The sequence below is a fragment of the Bufo gargarizans genome, chromosome 4 (genome assembly GCF_014858855.1).
Source record: "Bufo gargarizans isolate SCDJY-AF-19 chromosome 4, ASM1485885v1, whole genome shotgun sequence".
Lineage (NCBI taxonomy): Eukaryota > Metazoa > Chordata > Amphibia > Anura > Bufonidae > Bufo > Bufo gargarizans.
The window spans coordinates 362545333-362560462 of record NC_058083.1 but is presented as its reverse complement, the minus strand read 5'-3'; the positions used below and the strand labels follow the sequence as shown (position 1 = coordinate 362560462).

Below are 15130 nucleotides of genomic sequence, written 5' to 3'. Positions count from 1 at the left end.
GCCCTGGCATTTTAGGGGCCCGAAACAGTGAGAAGAAGTCTGACCCATTAATTTCAATGGGGCTGTGTACATGAGCGTTTTTTTTCACTCATCACTTCTGCAATGCTTTAAAATCGCAGCATGTTCTATATTCTGCGTTTTTCACGCAGCCCTGGCTCCATAGAAGTGAATGGGGCTGCGTTAATAACGCATTGCATCTGCAAGCAAGTGCAGGTGCAATGCGTTTTTCACTGATGGTTGCTAGGAGATGTTGTTTGTAAACCTTCAGTTTTTTTATCACGCGCGTGAAAAATGCATCAAAACGCATTGCACCCGCGCGGAAAAAACTGAACAACTAAACGCAATCGCAGACAAAACTGACTGAACTTGCTTGCAAAATGGTGAGAGTTTAACTGAACGCACCCTGAACGCATCCGGACCTAATCTGTCACGCTCGTGTGAACTCAGCCTAAAAGGAATTTGGGCCCCTTTGCGCATCTAGGCTGCAAAAAAGTGTCACACATCTGGTATCGCCGTACTCAGGAGAAGTTGGGCAATGTGTTTTGGGGTGTCATTTTACATATACCCATGCTGGGTGAGATAAATATCTTGGTCAAATGCCAACTTTGTATAAAAAAAAAGGGGAAAAGTTGTCTTTTGCAGAGATATTTCTCTCACCCAGCATGGGTATATGTAAAATGACATCCCAAAACACATTCCCCAACTTCTCCTGAGTACGGCGATACCAGATGTGTGTCACTTTTTTGCCGCCTAGGTGGGCAAAGGGGCACACATTCCAAAGAGCACCTTTCGGATTTCACAGGCCATTTTTTACACATTTTGATTTCAAACTACTAACCACACATTAGGGGCCCTAGAATGCCAGGGCAGTATAACTTCCCCACAAGTGACCCCATTTTGGAAAGAAGACACCCCAAGGTATTTCATAATGGGCATAGTGAGTTCATGGAAGTTTTTATTTTTTGTCACAAGTTAGTGGAATATGAGACTTTGTAAGAAAAAAATAAATAAAAAAAAAAAAAAAAAAAAATCATCATTTTCCGCTAACTTGTGACAAAAAATAAAAAGTTCTATCAAATCACTATGCCCATCAGCGAATACCTGTCTACTTTCCGGAATGTGGTCATTTGTGGGGGTTTTCTACTGTCTGGGCATTGTAGAACCTCAGGAAACGTGACAGGTGCTCAGAAAGTCAGAGCTGCTTCAAAAAGCGGAAATTCACATTTTTGTACCATAGTTTGTAAACGCTATAACTTTTACCCAAACCACTTTTTTTTTTACCCAAACATTTTTTTTTTAATCAAAGACATGTAGAACAATACATTTTGCAAAAAATGTATATATGGATGTCTTTTTTGCAAAAAAATCGTTAAATTTCGATTAATAACAAAAAAAGTAAAAAATGTCAGCAGCAATGAAATACCACCAAATGAAAGCTCTATTAGTGAGAAGAAGAGGTGGTAAAATTCTTTTGGGTGGTAAGTTGCATGACCGAGCAATAAACCGCTAAAGTTGTGGAGTGCAGATTTGTAAAAAAGGGCCTGGTCACTAGGGGGCTATAAAACTTTAGTACAATGGTTAGAGAGTTTGGTATACCGCAAAAGGACATATATAAATATTTTCAGCTTAGGAATGCATTGAGGTCAGCTATGCAAGAGGACAAATATAAGATGGAAAGATCTGAGTTATTGCACAAATTTACCAACGTGGGTGAGAGAGGAGGAATAACGGCAAAAAGATATAAGATATTGATGGAGGGAAAAAAGAAATGGGTTACAATATTAGCTAGGAAAAAATGGGAGAATGAACTTCAATTCTTTACGGAAGAAAAATGGAACGATGCTTTAAAGAATTATTCTCGAGTCTCAAACAGGGGTTCACATAAGATCTCACAATTCTTTGTAGTTCACAGGTTGCATCGATTGAAAAGAACGGGTGTTAGAGCTTCGGATGATTGTATAAAATGTGGGGGAGAGAATGCCGATTTAATACATTGTTTTTGGAGATGTCCAAGACTGTTCAGATATTGGACAGAAATAACAGATACTATATACCGAATTTTGAAGGTTCAAATATCAGAAGATCCCATGACTTGTATTTTGGGGGCAACCGAACACCTGAGCCTAAATAGAGATATACGTATGGTCTTAAGTAAAGTGCTATTTCAAGCTAGACTCCTAATACTTAAGAAATGGGTAGGGGCTGACCCTCCAACAGCTCGGCAGTGGAGAAAAGCAGTTGATTACTTGATTAAAGAAGAACGGGTGATGGAGGGCCATAGTAGAAAAGAAAAAACTGTTGATGAAATATGGAAGAAGTGGTTACTTTAGGGCTTGATAGAGCGAGATTGTTTGTTTGTTTTTAACTTTTATCTATTGATGATGAAATTTGAGATGATGGAAATAAAGAGATATAAAAATAAAAAAAAAGATGTAACACGTTATTAGTACCTTGTATGCTGTTCCTGGTGAATAAAACCCCTAGATCAGCAGGAATGGAGTCAAATCCACTGCTTCCAACAACATACACTCCATTGTCTGCTGCCTGCCTGTCATACTTCATGTACATTGACTCAAGAAACTGTGGAGAAGACAGGACAGGATTATTAAACAGGAAAAAATCACACTACAATACTTATAGAAGCAGAATGCCATGGTCAGAAAAATGCTGTGTTGATACTGCACTTGCCATGAACATCACACATATAGGTTGAGAAATACACCTTACGTACGCTTCCGAAATAGACTACTGTCAGAGGTGCATCACCCATAGGTTTGTTTCAGGATGCCTCTGTAATAAATTTAATACAATTTAAAAAATACAATAACTCCCCCTGTTCTACAGTGGCGTACAGTCTATGGAGGCAGACCATGGGACTTAGGGTCTATTCACACGCCCGCAGAATGGGTCCGCATCCGTTCCGCAAATTGCGGACCCATTCGTTCTCTATGGGGCAGGAATGGATGCGGACAGCACACAGTACTGGAGCGCGCTACCGTTCCACGGTCTGGAAAAAAATAGAACATGTCCTATTCTTGTCCAAAATTGCGAACAAGAAGAGGCAGTTCTATGTGGGTGCAGGCCGGGTGTATTGCAGATCCGCAATACACTACGGACGTGTGAATGGACCCTTAAAGGCTATGTACACCTTCGGAGGCAATTTTTTTTTAGCTTAACATGAGTACAATGCAATGCTTTCCAACCTAGTCAAACAATTTTCCTACAGCCGCCGATAGGGGGAGTTCCTCACGGCTCTTATTAGATTCTCCACTAACTGCATAAACTCATATGTGCAGAGCTCCCCCTAGTGGTGCAGGCATCCATAATATAATAGGATACAGGCCTCACGGGGGAGATCAGTGCAGTTATGACAGTTTTATAGAATAAATATACTAAAAATGTAATATCTGGGATGAATGCCATACCGTACGCAGTATTAACGACATCTGTCTGTATAATGAAGTCTTAACAAGTTTTTGAAATGAAAGTTTCTTTTAAGCAACTATGGTCCTGCCTAGGGGTGCACCGAAATTCCGGCGGCCGAAAATATCAGCCGAAAATGGGCCTAATCCATTTCGGCCGATATTGGTACATATCGGCAGAAAATATGGTTGGTTATATACGTTCGGGCGGCCGGCCGGCGGCGCCCCTCATGCTGTGCCTCCTAAACGCTTACCGCTCTAAAGAATCTCCGGCTCAGTGCTGCGCAGCCTGCTGCGTCTGCTCTGTGCTACTGCTGTTAGTGTAGCGTGGCTGAGCTCTGTTCGTTCTGCGGTACAGGAGCTTTTGTTTCCTGTACACGGCCGGACTGACCGGAAGTGCTCACTTAGTGTGCACTTCCTTTCAGTCCGGCCTGGTACAAGAAACAAATGCTCCTGTACCGCGGACCGAACAGAGCTCGGCCACGCTACACAGGCTACACTAGAGGTGACGGGGGGGGGGGGGGGGGGGAGTAGAAAGAGTGACAAGGGAGGGGGGGGTAGAATGAGAGTGACAGTGCGCCCCTACCTCCTGCCATTTCCACCGGCCATTCCATTCATTTCAGGGGGGTTGCACTGGGTACAGGGCCCCCATTTTTGTGATCAGAGGGGATACCTGTGGTAGGACCCTCATCGATCAAATAGTTGTCCCCTATCATGTGGATAGGGGGACAACTTAATGTAACTGGAATTCCCCTTTAACCACCTAACCGTTTTGCCCAAGCTGGGGAAAAGTAACTAACTTGGCTGCTTTAGATGCTTCTATCTCTTGAATGGTAGCAGCTAGAAACATGCTGACATTCCAGGCTTTCATACAAGACCAAAAAAGGTCTAAGCAACAGGAGAAATTACTGTTAGAAATTGAGTCGGGAATAACTCGCGAGTAAAATCTGCTTTTACTTTCACTTACAGCTCCATTCTCTGCATCCTGATTTCTATCAGTGATATTTTCCCCTGTACTGAACATATTGCTGTCATTCTGGTCTTGTATGAAAGCCTGGAATGCCAGCTTTCAAAACAAGACCAGTATGCATGTTAGCTAGCTGCTACCAGACCAATTGCATGTTTCTATTCAGGAGATAGCAGCATCTAAAGTAGCCCTCCGCCTCCAGTTAGCTACTTTTCCCACTGCCGGAGCTGGACTCAGGCAAAACAGTTAGGCCCCTTTCACACAAGCGAGTTTTCCGCGCAGGTGCAATGTGTGATGTGAACGCACTGCACCCGCAGTAAATCCATTCATCTCAATGGGTCTGTGTGCATGAGCGTTTTTTCACACATCACTTGTGCGTTGTGTGAAACTCGCAGCATTTTCTATATTCTGTGTTTTTCACGCAGCCCTGGCCCCATAGAAGTGAAGGGGGCTTCAGTGAAAGAAATAATTACTCTTACCAGTAATTGGTTTTTCCGATAGCCTCCACAACGGCACTTATAGAAGGAGGCATGCCCCCCGCAGGAAACAACGACGTAGAAGCAGAAGATTAAAGAGCCTCCTCCCCCTTACCTAGTCAGTCAATAAGAGAGGACATGGAAGTGATGCCAAAAAAATGACATTGTATACCGCTGAGAGATCCCTTAGTTTGGAGGAGGCTTGTAGCAGATCTGTTTCCCAAGTGCCTTGGACCACTCTTCCAACTGAGTGACCTCCCCAGCCGATGCTGCTGGCATCTGTGGTTATGATCATTTGATCTCCTTGTCTCCAGGAGACTCCAATCTGAAAGTGTTTTCTGATTCTCCACCACATAAGAGATATTTTTACCGACTTCGGGATCATCACGCACTTTTCCAAGGCCGAGGAGGTGCCATCCCAGAAAGATAGGAGGAACGCCTGAAGTGGTCTTGTGTGGTATTGGGCCCACCTTACTGACTGGATCATTGACGTAAGGATACCTAGAATGGTCATGAGGTTTCTTACCGTTGTAAATTTTTGACTGCAGAATAGCGAGACTTTTTCCTGGAGCTCAATCTGTTTGTTCTGTGGAATAAAGGACATTAATTGATGGGAATCTAATGTTACCCCCCAAAAAGGTCTTACTTTGTGCCGGATTCAAGTCAGATTTTTTTAACATTTATGATCCACCCTAGAGTGGTAAAAGATTCCTGAACAACTGCTAGGTGGGACAGAAGGGTCTCTGTACAGGGAGTGACTACCAGAAAATCGTCCAGGTAAGGTATAATTTGAATGCCTCTTAGGTGAAGGGCTTTGACAACCTCTGCCATGATCTTTGAAATTACCCTTGAGGCTGAGGAGAGCTGTGAATTTAAAAAAGTGACAGAGCCGTTTTTTTATAAAGACAGCAATTCTTTCAGTACTTTTGATGGGTCATAACAATTGGGACGTAGTAATAGGCAACCTGAAGGTCCATGGTCGCCATGAAGCAGTCTTGAGGCAGGACATTTATGGCGGATCTCACTGACTCCATCTTGAAGCTCTTGTAAACTATAAACTTGTTTAGGCCTTTTAAATTTATAATTAGTCGATCGGTTCTGTTGGGTTTCTGGATTAAGACGACAGGGGAATAAAACCCCTTGCCCTGTTCTTCCACAGGAACCTGATGAAATACGCCTTTCTGAATCGGAGACATCATTTCTGACTCTAGGCAAGATTGTTTCTCTCGATGAGGCAGAATTTTGTTGATCATGAAACGATCTGTGGGTACTGAAAAAAAACTAACCTTAGGCCTTGACTTAAGGTGTCTACCACCCAGTGAGATGCTCCCATATTTTCCCAGACGGCCGCAAAGCGGATTAGTCTGTCCCCCCCTTGACCTCTGGCGTCATTGTTTTGAGGATGAAGCATTTTCAGGGTTAAAGAGAAACCCTCTACCTTAACCTCTGGAGGGCTGCAATCTCTTTGAACTCTTTTTTCTTAGGATCCCCTTTGGGCTTTCTTGGCCTCTGATGAAAATAGAGGTTCTCCATAGGGAAGCCCTTCGTTTTGTCCGCAGCTTTGTCCAAAATATCATCTAAAGTGGTACCAAATAATCTATCGCCTTCACACGGGATGGACCATAGGCGGTTCTTTGACCTTGCGTCCCCTGACCAGGTACGGAGCCAGACAGCTCTTCTTGTGGCATTTGATAAGGCTGCTGATCTGGCAGAGAGTCCGCTGATGCATCAGCAAGAAAATTAGTTGCTTTCTTGAGAGCTGGTAGGGAAGCTAGGATTTCTTCTCGTGAGGTACCAGCCGCCAGGTGATTTTCTAGCTGGTTCAGCCAAACTGAGAGTGTTCTTGCAGTACAGGTAGAAGCTATACTTAGCCGCAGCATAGCTGTGTTAGTCTCCCATGATGTCTTTAAAAGGCTTTCGCACTTTTTGTCCATGGGGTCCCTGATGAGGCCAGTATCGTCAAAAGGTAGCGAGGTTCTTTTAGACATCCGGGCTACTGGTGCATCTACCTTTGGGGTTTTTTTCCCCACAAGTTTGAGTCAGAGTCATCAAAGGGGTATTGGCGTTTAAAGGCGCCAGATATAGCAACCCTTTTTTCTGGATCTTTCCACTCCCTAGCAATAAGAGACTTGACATTATTGTGAATGGGGAAGGTTCTTTTCTTCCTTTCCCCTAACCCTTGGTACATCTGGTCTTGTACAGAATGAGCCTCCTCCACCTCCTCAATATTCATAGTTGCGCTGATGATTTTTAAGAGCCCATCTGTCTCTTCCAGCTGAAAGAGGGGTTTCCCCGAGCCAACTTCAGGAGAGGAGGAGTCTGACCCGGAAAATACTTCCCCTTCATCCAACTCAAACCTGGCGTCAAAGGCTAGAGATCTTTGAGAGGTGGATGGTCTTGGGGATGATTGCATTCTTTAGGTCTACTGCCGCATTAACTTCTTTAATTATTGACCTCATAGACTCGAGAAGGGAAGGAGATTCCTCTGAGACAATTTTTTCTGTGCACTTGGGGCACAGATGTTTTTTGGATTTGGAGGAGAGTGCTTTGCGACAAACGGCACATTTTTTTCGTGCCAGATCTCCACCAGGAGGTTTCGGGGTCATGGTCTCTCTGGCCTAAGATCAACACAGAAAAAACACAATGGGGAGCACATTTAGAGACCAGCAAAAAAATACTATTTGAGAGGCCAGACCCTTCACCGGTGTTGGAAAGCAACAGGCACCAAGTGCACAATATGAGGTATAGTACAGTATAGCATAAACAGCTTTAAGCATATCTCTCCTCTAGGGAGGAGGCTTACGGGGCTGAGGGCAGAGGCAGAGGGATCCACAGGCTTTCTTGCGGTGTCCATGTCTCCAGGGCCCAGCATGGTCAAGCATAGCACGAGGACGCTGTACTGCTTTAGAGAAACTTTTAAATTCTGCGCCGCTGGAGCTCCGCCTTCTCGTGAGATTCTCTTGCCCAAGGAGAATCTCACCCACTGACGTCAGACGTCGGATCCAGTGATAGTTTCTGGGAACTATTGCGCGTGCGGCCGGGGATGCCTGCAAGCAGGACTTACTCCCAGGAACAGGAAGGGAGGCCATGAGTCCCCGAGGACCCGTTCCCTGCTCCAGCCCTCCCACATAAGTGTGAGGAAGGACCCCAGGAACCGAGGCGAGGCTGGGCGGAAGAAGAGAGTTTCTCCTGGACTCCAAGAGCGGCTTCTATGTACGTCCGCCGGACAGGAAACGACGACTGACTAGGTAAGGGGGAGGAGGCTCTTAAATCTTCTCCTTCTACGTCGTCGTTTCCTGTCTGGGGCGGGGGCATCCCTCCTCCTATAAGTGCCGTTGTGGAGACGTTAGGGGGAAAAAAAAAAAAACGCATTGCATCTGCGTTTTTCACTGATGGTTGCTAAAAGATTTTGTTTGTAAAACTTCCATTTTTTTATCACACGGATGAAAAACGCATCAAAACGCATTGCACCCGTGCGGAAAAAACTGAACGCAATCGCAGACAAAACTGACTGAACTTGCTTGCAAAATGGTGCAAGTTTCAATGAACGCATCCAGACCTAATCCGTCACGCTCGTGTGAAAGACACTTTAGGTGGTTAAATACCATTTCCCATGTTACAAGAGGAAGGTTACAAAACTATCAACGTATAGCTGATGTTTATCATTTCTACAGGCTGAAGACTATGATTGTAATGTCAGAGGATAATCAGGCGTCATTACAAGTGTGCTGCACATAACTAGCAATATGGGTATGAGCCGTTTTAGACAGCATCATGCCGCCACCTTATAAAAGCCGGCATTCTCTTTTCCACAAGTTTTATTCCAGTTCACATATAACACAAGGCTGGAATAAAACTTGCGGCAAAGGGAAGATGCAGGTCACGATTCCCTTTTATTCTATCCTGAGGACCCTCATCATAATTAACATCTTGGAAAAAAAACTTTAAAGCCCAATTCAGATGGCTGTAGTGTGGGTGCACTTTAGCAGTCGAACTACAACTATGAAAAAAAATAATAATAAAGCTTGCCTGTGCTAATCCAACCTGACAGCACCGCTGGATCAATGATGCTGTAAGCTTCATTCAATAGACTTTTGGTTGGTCAGGGATTTGTGGCTTCCAACGCCAAGGTTTTCAGTACAGTTGCAGTTTGTTTACATTTATTCCACATATTACGCTGACAAAAACTGCAACTGCATAAAGACTGCAGCAAAAACATGCATTTATTGTAAATGTGACCCTATTTTCAGTGACTTGGACTACCCAAAGTATTTTTTTATTCCAGGACAAATAGTATATGGTACAGGACCATAAAGTAAACGGTGAAGCTTTGGTTAGGGACAGAAAATAACCTAAAGCAAACAAGCCCATAGGAGTGTATGAAGAGACTGGTAAATCTTACCTGGGGTTCTCCACTGATATCAACAAAGTGCGCTCCATTCTCAACGCAGGCCTTTACCACAGGTTCACCATAAAATCTGTACTAAAAGAACAGAAAACGTACATTCAGAAGCCAGATCCTTCATCATGTCTAAGAAATCTACAGAACATAATCCATGGATTCTGGGCGGCTTCCCACGTCTTTTTATCAGCAATAAAGATGTAAAATGAAAGAGGAAAGTCAGGCGTCTTCACTGCAATTATTATTTTCTTCTTTATAAGTGGAAATGTACATCACACTGTGAACAATATGTCCTTTATAACATAAGGGACGAGGATCTAGAAGCAACGCAGACGAGGGCTAAGGGACCTGCTCAGATAACGACACTCACTTCTCACCTACTTGGACGTCCCTCCTGCAGCTCATACTTACACAATATATTATGTAAGAAGGCCTTGGATGTGTCTCAAGCAAACTCATCCTGCTATCAGAGTATCTGATATGCAGAAAACCTTGCCCTGTAGAGCCGCCAATGTACAGTCAAATGATGCAAGATATCCCTTCTGTGCTGGATAAGAGGTGAATTACAGCTTTACACATCTCATACAATACCGCCACACCACACTACTCCTATATCAACTACACAGTACTATCACAATAGACTTTAGTTGTCAGACTGACTTGTTTAGTGGCTTTACTGTCGGCCATATTACTGAACAGGAACAGAAAAACTAAAATAACAGACATGACTAATACATCACATTGAGGACATCAATGCCACCTGAAGGACCCCACTGACTATATAATGAGGTCCCTCAGATTTCAGTCATTTAACAGTAAAATTCTGCCGCAGCATGACATTTTTGATGGACTCTGCCCTCTGTGCTGTTGGTGATGCCCCTGGCCAGTAACATGGCTCAAATGGTACAACCCACCTGAGCTCCAAATAGGGGTCGCACACGGACGCCCTGCCGGATCACCGATTTAACATCTGGACATACAATAGGAGCACTTGTTAAGGTATCATGCACACGCCTGTATCGTTTTGCGGTCTGCAATTACGGATCCCGGCCAAGTGCATGCCAACAATTGTTATTTTTTTCCTTTCACTTCTGTAGAAATAGCCGATTTTTGGCCACAAAACAGAAAAGAATAGGACATGTCCTATCTTTTTTTCAGGGCCGTGGACCAGACATAAGGATGAGGACAACACACACTGTGCTATCCGCATCTTTTGTGGACACGTTGAAATTAACGCGTCTGCATCCAGTCAGCAAAAAATGCGGATTGAACGCGGACCGAAAATACGATTGATGACATGGTGCTACCATACACCATGTCATCAGAGCCGAAAAGGATTTGGTATGAGAGATAGCAGATAGAAGACAATGGTGGCAGTGACTGGCGTCGTACAGCCGTATGATACTTACTGGACCCACACAGTCGAGAACAACGGAGGCCTTCTTACATATGTCATCGAGGGAGGGGGCGTCACTAACGTTGCAGATTATAATGTCAATGGACTTCAGCTGAGGCTTTCCTACAAATGAATAGACAGACACAGTGACTGGTACTGGGAATCAAGACTAGACTGGCAACAGGCAAGCAATAGGTTATAATTATCAGAGCTGAGTCTGGCACTCGGTAAGCTTTTCTGTGGTATCACAATGTGTTACGAGTCTTCTACAGGACTGAGTGGAAAGCTGCCCATAACTAGGAGGCCACATGCATATCGCAATCTGTGTTTGGTCCGTGTGTCTGTTTTTGGCCCTCTGCGCGTAATCCGTATTCCTCAAACACTGCTAGGCTGAAAAGTAATTCCCAGAGCATCTTCCATGAAACACGGAAGCCACCCCTGTTGTGTCAGCGGTTCTTCACGGACTCAGACTTCAATGGCTGTAGTGCATGTTGCCGTGGGTCAATGGAAAACCAGAACAACCACATTAAAATCAATGGGTAGGTGCCTTGTCTGCAAGGACTGAGAAGCTGTCAGCTACTCTATCCACTAGTCTCCCCCATAAATGTTCCTAAAGTCTGAGCACGATTCCTGCCGTAGGAAGGGCACAGGCCGGACGTTCCCTGTGCCAGAATAGTTGGGACGCCCCTACATACCATCCACAGGATCCACTCTGTAGTCAGGGGAAATCACGATAAGAAATGGCTCTTCTGATCTATCCTCTCCAAGAGAAGTGACAGGAGCAGTCCCAGCTGTGCCCCCGCTTCCTCCAGCTGTGCCCCCCCGTGCCCCCAGCTGTCGCCCCCCCGTGCCCCCGCTAACTGCAGCTGTCGCCCCCAACCACCGTGCTCGCCCCGTGCCCCACCCCCGACTGTCGCCCCCCCCCCGACTCCGGCTGTCACCTCCCCCCTCCTGCGCCCACCCCCCCCCCCGACTCCGGCTGTCGCCCCCCCTGCGCCGCCCCCACCCCCCCCCCAGACTCCGTCTGTCGCCCCCGCCTAAGGCGCCGCCCCCCCCCCCCTCCCGACTCCCGGCTGTCGCCCCCCCACTCCCTGTCCCCCCCCCGCCTCCTCCAGCATGCCCCCCCCCCCCCCCACTTTCCCAGTCTCCCCCCCGTGCCATCTTCTCCAGCCCCCCCCCGTGTCCCAGCTTCCTCCAGCAGTGGCCCCCCCCGTGTCCCAGCTTCCTCCAGCAGTGCCCCCCCCCCCGTGTCCCGCTTCCTCCAGCAGTGCCCCCCCCCCCCCGCTGTCCCCAGCTTCCTCCAGCATGCCCCCCCCCCGTGTCCCAGCTTCCTCCAGCAGTGCCCCCCCCCCCGTGTCCCAGCTTCCTCCAGCAGTGCCCCGTGTCCCAGCTTCCTCCAGCAGTGGCCCCCCCGTGTCCCAGCTCCTCCAGCAGTGCCCCCCCCCCGTGTCCCAGCTTCCTCCAGCAGTGCCCCCCCGTGTCCCAGCTTCTCCAGCAGTGCCCCCCCCCGTGTCCCAGCTTCCTCCAGCAGTGCCCCCCCCCCCCCCCCGTGTCCCAGCTTCCTCCAGCAGTGCCCCCCCCCCGTGTCCCAGCTTCCTCCAGCAGTGCCCCCCCCCCCCGTGTCCCAGCTTCCTCCAGCAGTGGCCCCCCCCGTGTCCCAGCTTCCTCCAGCAGTGGCCCCCCCCGTGTCCCAGCTTCCTCCAGCAGTGGCCCCCCCCCTGTCCCAGCTTCCTCCAGCAGTGGCCCCCCCCGTGTCCCAGCTTCCTCCAGCAGTGGCCCCCCCCCCTGTCCCAGCTTCCTCCAGCAGTGGCCCCCCCCCCCTGTCCCAGCTTCCTCCAGCAGTGCCCCCCCCCCCCCGTGTCCCAGCTTCCTCCAGCAGTGGCCCCCCCCCCCCGTGTCCCAGCTTCCTCCAGCAGTGGCCCCCCCCCCCCGTGTCCCAGCTTCCTCCAGCAGGTGGCCCCCCCACCGTGTCCCAGCTTCCTCCAGCAGTGTGCCCCCCCCCCGTGTCCCAGCTTCCTCCAGCAGTGGCCCCCCCCCCCCGTGTCCCAGCTTCCCTCCAGCAGTGGCCCCCCCCCGTGTCCCAGCTTCCTCCAGCAGTGGCCCCCCCCCCCGTGTCCCAGCTTCCTCCAGCAGTGGCCCCCCCCGTGTCCCCAGCTTCTCCAGCAGTGGCCCCCCCCCGTGTCCCAGCTTCCTCCAGCAGTGGCCCCCCCCCCCGTGTCCCAGCTTCCTCCAGCAGTGGCCCCCCCCGTGTCCCAGCTTCCTCCAGCAGTGGCCCCCCCCGTGTCCCAGCTTCCTCCGCAGTGCCCCCCCCGTGTCCCAGCTTCCTCCAGCAGTGGCCCCCCCCCCCGTGTCCCAGCTTCCTCCAGCAGTGGCCCCCCCCCCCGTGTCCCAGCTTCCTCCAGCAGTGGCCCCCCCCCGTGTCCCAGCTTCCTCCAGCAGTGCCCCCAACCCCCGTGTCCCAGCTTCCTCCAGCAGTGGCCCCCCCCCCCGTGTCCCAGCTTCCTCCAGCAGTGCCCCCCCCCCCCCGTGTCCCAGCTTCCTCCAGCTGTGTCCCCCGTGTCCCAGCTTCCTCCAGCTATGTCCCCCATGTCCAAGCTTCCTCCAGCTATGCCCCCATGTCCCCGCACTCACCCAGTCTCTCGGCCGCCCAGCTCAGCACTTCCTCCAGCTTCTTCTGGCTCCGGCCAGCTACAGCCCAGCGGAGATCTTGGCCCCTGAAGTCTTCCCCGTCAGCTGCCCGGGCCACTTCCTCCACAACGAACTGCCCTGTGAAGCCAGAAGCCCCGAAGACCACTATGTGGTATGGCCGGTTTGAGACCCTGGTCGCCATAATGACAGCGGATGGCGCGTGAACGACTGGTGAGGGGAGAGACACAGAGATCGCAAACTGCACAGAGCAGGAGGGTGGAGCGTTACAATTACCCTAACTCGTCAGATTTCCATACCTCCTGAATTCCTGTCGCATCGGAGATGACGCCTGGAGGCGTGCCTTAGTTTTCACTATCTGCGCATGAGCAAAAGGACAGTCTATCGAGGGAAAATCTCACTGCCAATTTCAGCAGCACACCGGGACACTGCGCATGCGTCGGGGAGCCGCGAGGTAGGGAAAAATTACGGCCCAGTGCGCAAGCGCGGTAAACTCATTAAAATCCACCAGATATACGCGCCTACGCAATGTGGGGGTAGGGAAAAATTACGTCCCAGTGCGCAAGCGTAGAGGGTAAGTATAAATATCCATTTTAAAAGCGCCTTTAATCTTTTGCAGGAGCTATTCTCATGTTGGTTCTTGTTTGAGTGTTCTCCTATATATAGGTTCTATTATATAGGGGGTGATGTCTGTGCATTATATAGGGAGGTCTGCACAGTATATTGAGTGGTGTCCGCCCAGTATATTGAAGTTGTGGGATCTACGCAGTATATTTTTGGTGGCTGCGCAGTTTATTGGGGGGCTATCTATGCAGTATATAGGGGGTTATTTACCCAGTAAATTGTGTCTGCGCAGTATATTGGTGTGCAGTATATTGAAGTTGTCTGCACAATATATTGGGGTGTGTCTATGCGGTATATTGGGGGATGGATGTGCAGTATATTTGGGGGGGGCGTGTATTATATTTGTGGGCTGTGTGTTAGATGTGGAGCTGTGTGGCCTGTGTGTTAGACGTGTACAACCCTAGTTTAACAAAAACTCCCAAAAAATTCCCTAGATCTCCTATGCCATGGCATCTTTTTTGCTACGAAACTGCAGCCATCTCGTCACTCGGCGAAGGATGAGAAACTGCCCACCAGCCAGAGGGACTGCCCCACATCTGCTACCAAATCCGTCACTCACTGGATTCAGTAATTTCCGTCTGTGTCTCCCACAATCTGTGTGTCTGCTCTATATATGTGCACCGTCAGTCTGCATGCACTGCGTCTGTTCTGCCATTTACTCCATCCATCCTCTGACAAGCATGTTCTCCTATGGAACACAAAGTACCTGAAGTGGAATGAAGAAGCCCATGTTTCAGGCCCGTGCCCTGGCTGGAACATTAAAGGGGCATCTGACACATGACAAGCTACTCCTGTTTGCACAGCTACTTCAGCATTGTGTACTGTGATCACTGCGAGTTCAGAGGTAGGTAACCTTAGGCAGTCCACATGCTGTGAATTACATCTCCCATCATGCTGGCAAAGGAGGTGTAGTCCAAAACATCTGGAATACCAAATGCGTATGAATGAAAAGTATGGTGTGTGTGACTAGTCAGTAACAAGGGTAGAAGCCTTGACGTGGCGTTACTGCTCACATGTGTATCCATGTGTCAATTCAACCAATGTGAGTGACTGTAATACTTATGAGGTAACCATAAATACTGTGACGATGGAGAATTAAACGACTATCTCCTACACACTGCTTACACCGTGACCGTATCCACCTACACACTGCTTACACCGTGACCGTATCCACCTACACACTGCTTACACCGTGAC

The 15130-nt window shown here is 48.5% G+C and overlaps 1 protein-coding gene across 1 annotated transcript in view; it reads right to left on the bottom strand.

Annotated features, from left to right (window-relative positions):
- The window catches only part of SCCPDH (saccharopine dehydrogenase (putative)), a 131646-nt gene extending 118031 nt beyond the window's left edge, over positions 1-13615 (bottom strand). Inside the window, exons 1-4 of the mRNA XM_044290352.1 lie at positions 13295-13615; positions 10677-10786; positions 9268-9348; positions 2451-2580 (exon numbers count right to left, since the gene is read on the bottom strand). Of these exons, the coding sequence (XP_044146287.1) occupies positions 2451-2580; positions 9268-9348; positions 10677-10786; positions 13295-13493 (520 nt within the window). The 5' untranslated portion in view covers positions 13494-13615. The remainder of the gene's footprint in view (positions 1-2450; positions 2581-9267; positions 9349-10676; positions 10787-13294) is intronic.
- Between the last annotated feature and the right edge of the window lie 1515 nt (positions 13616-15130).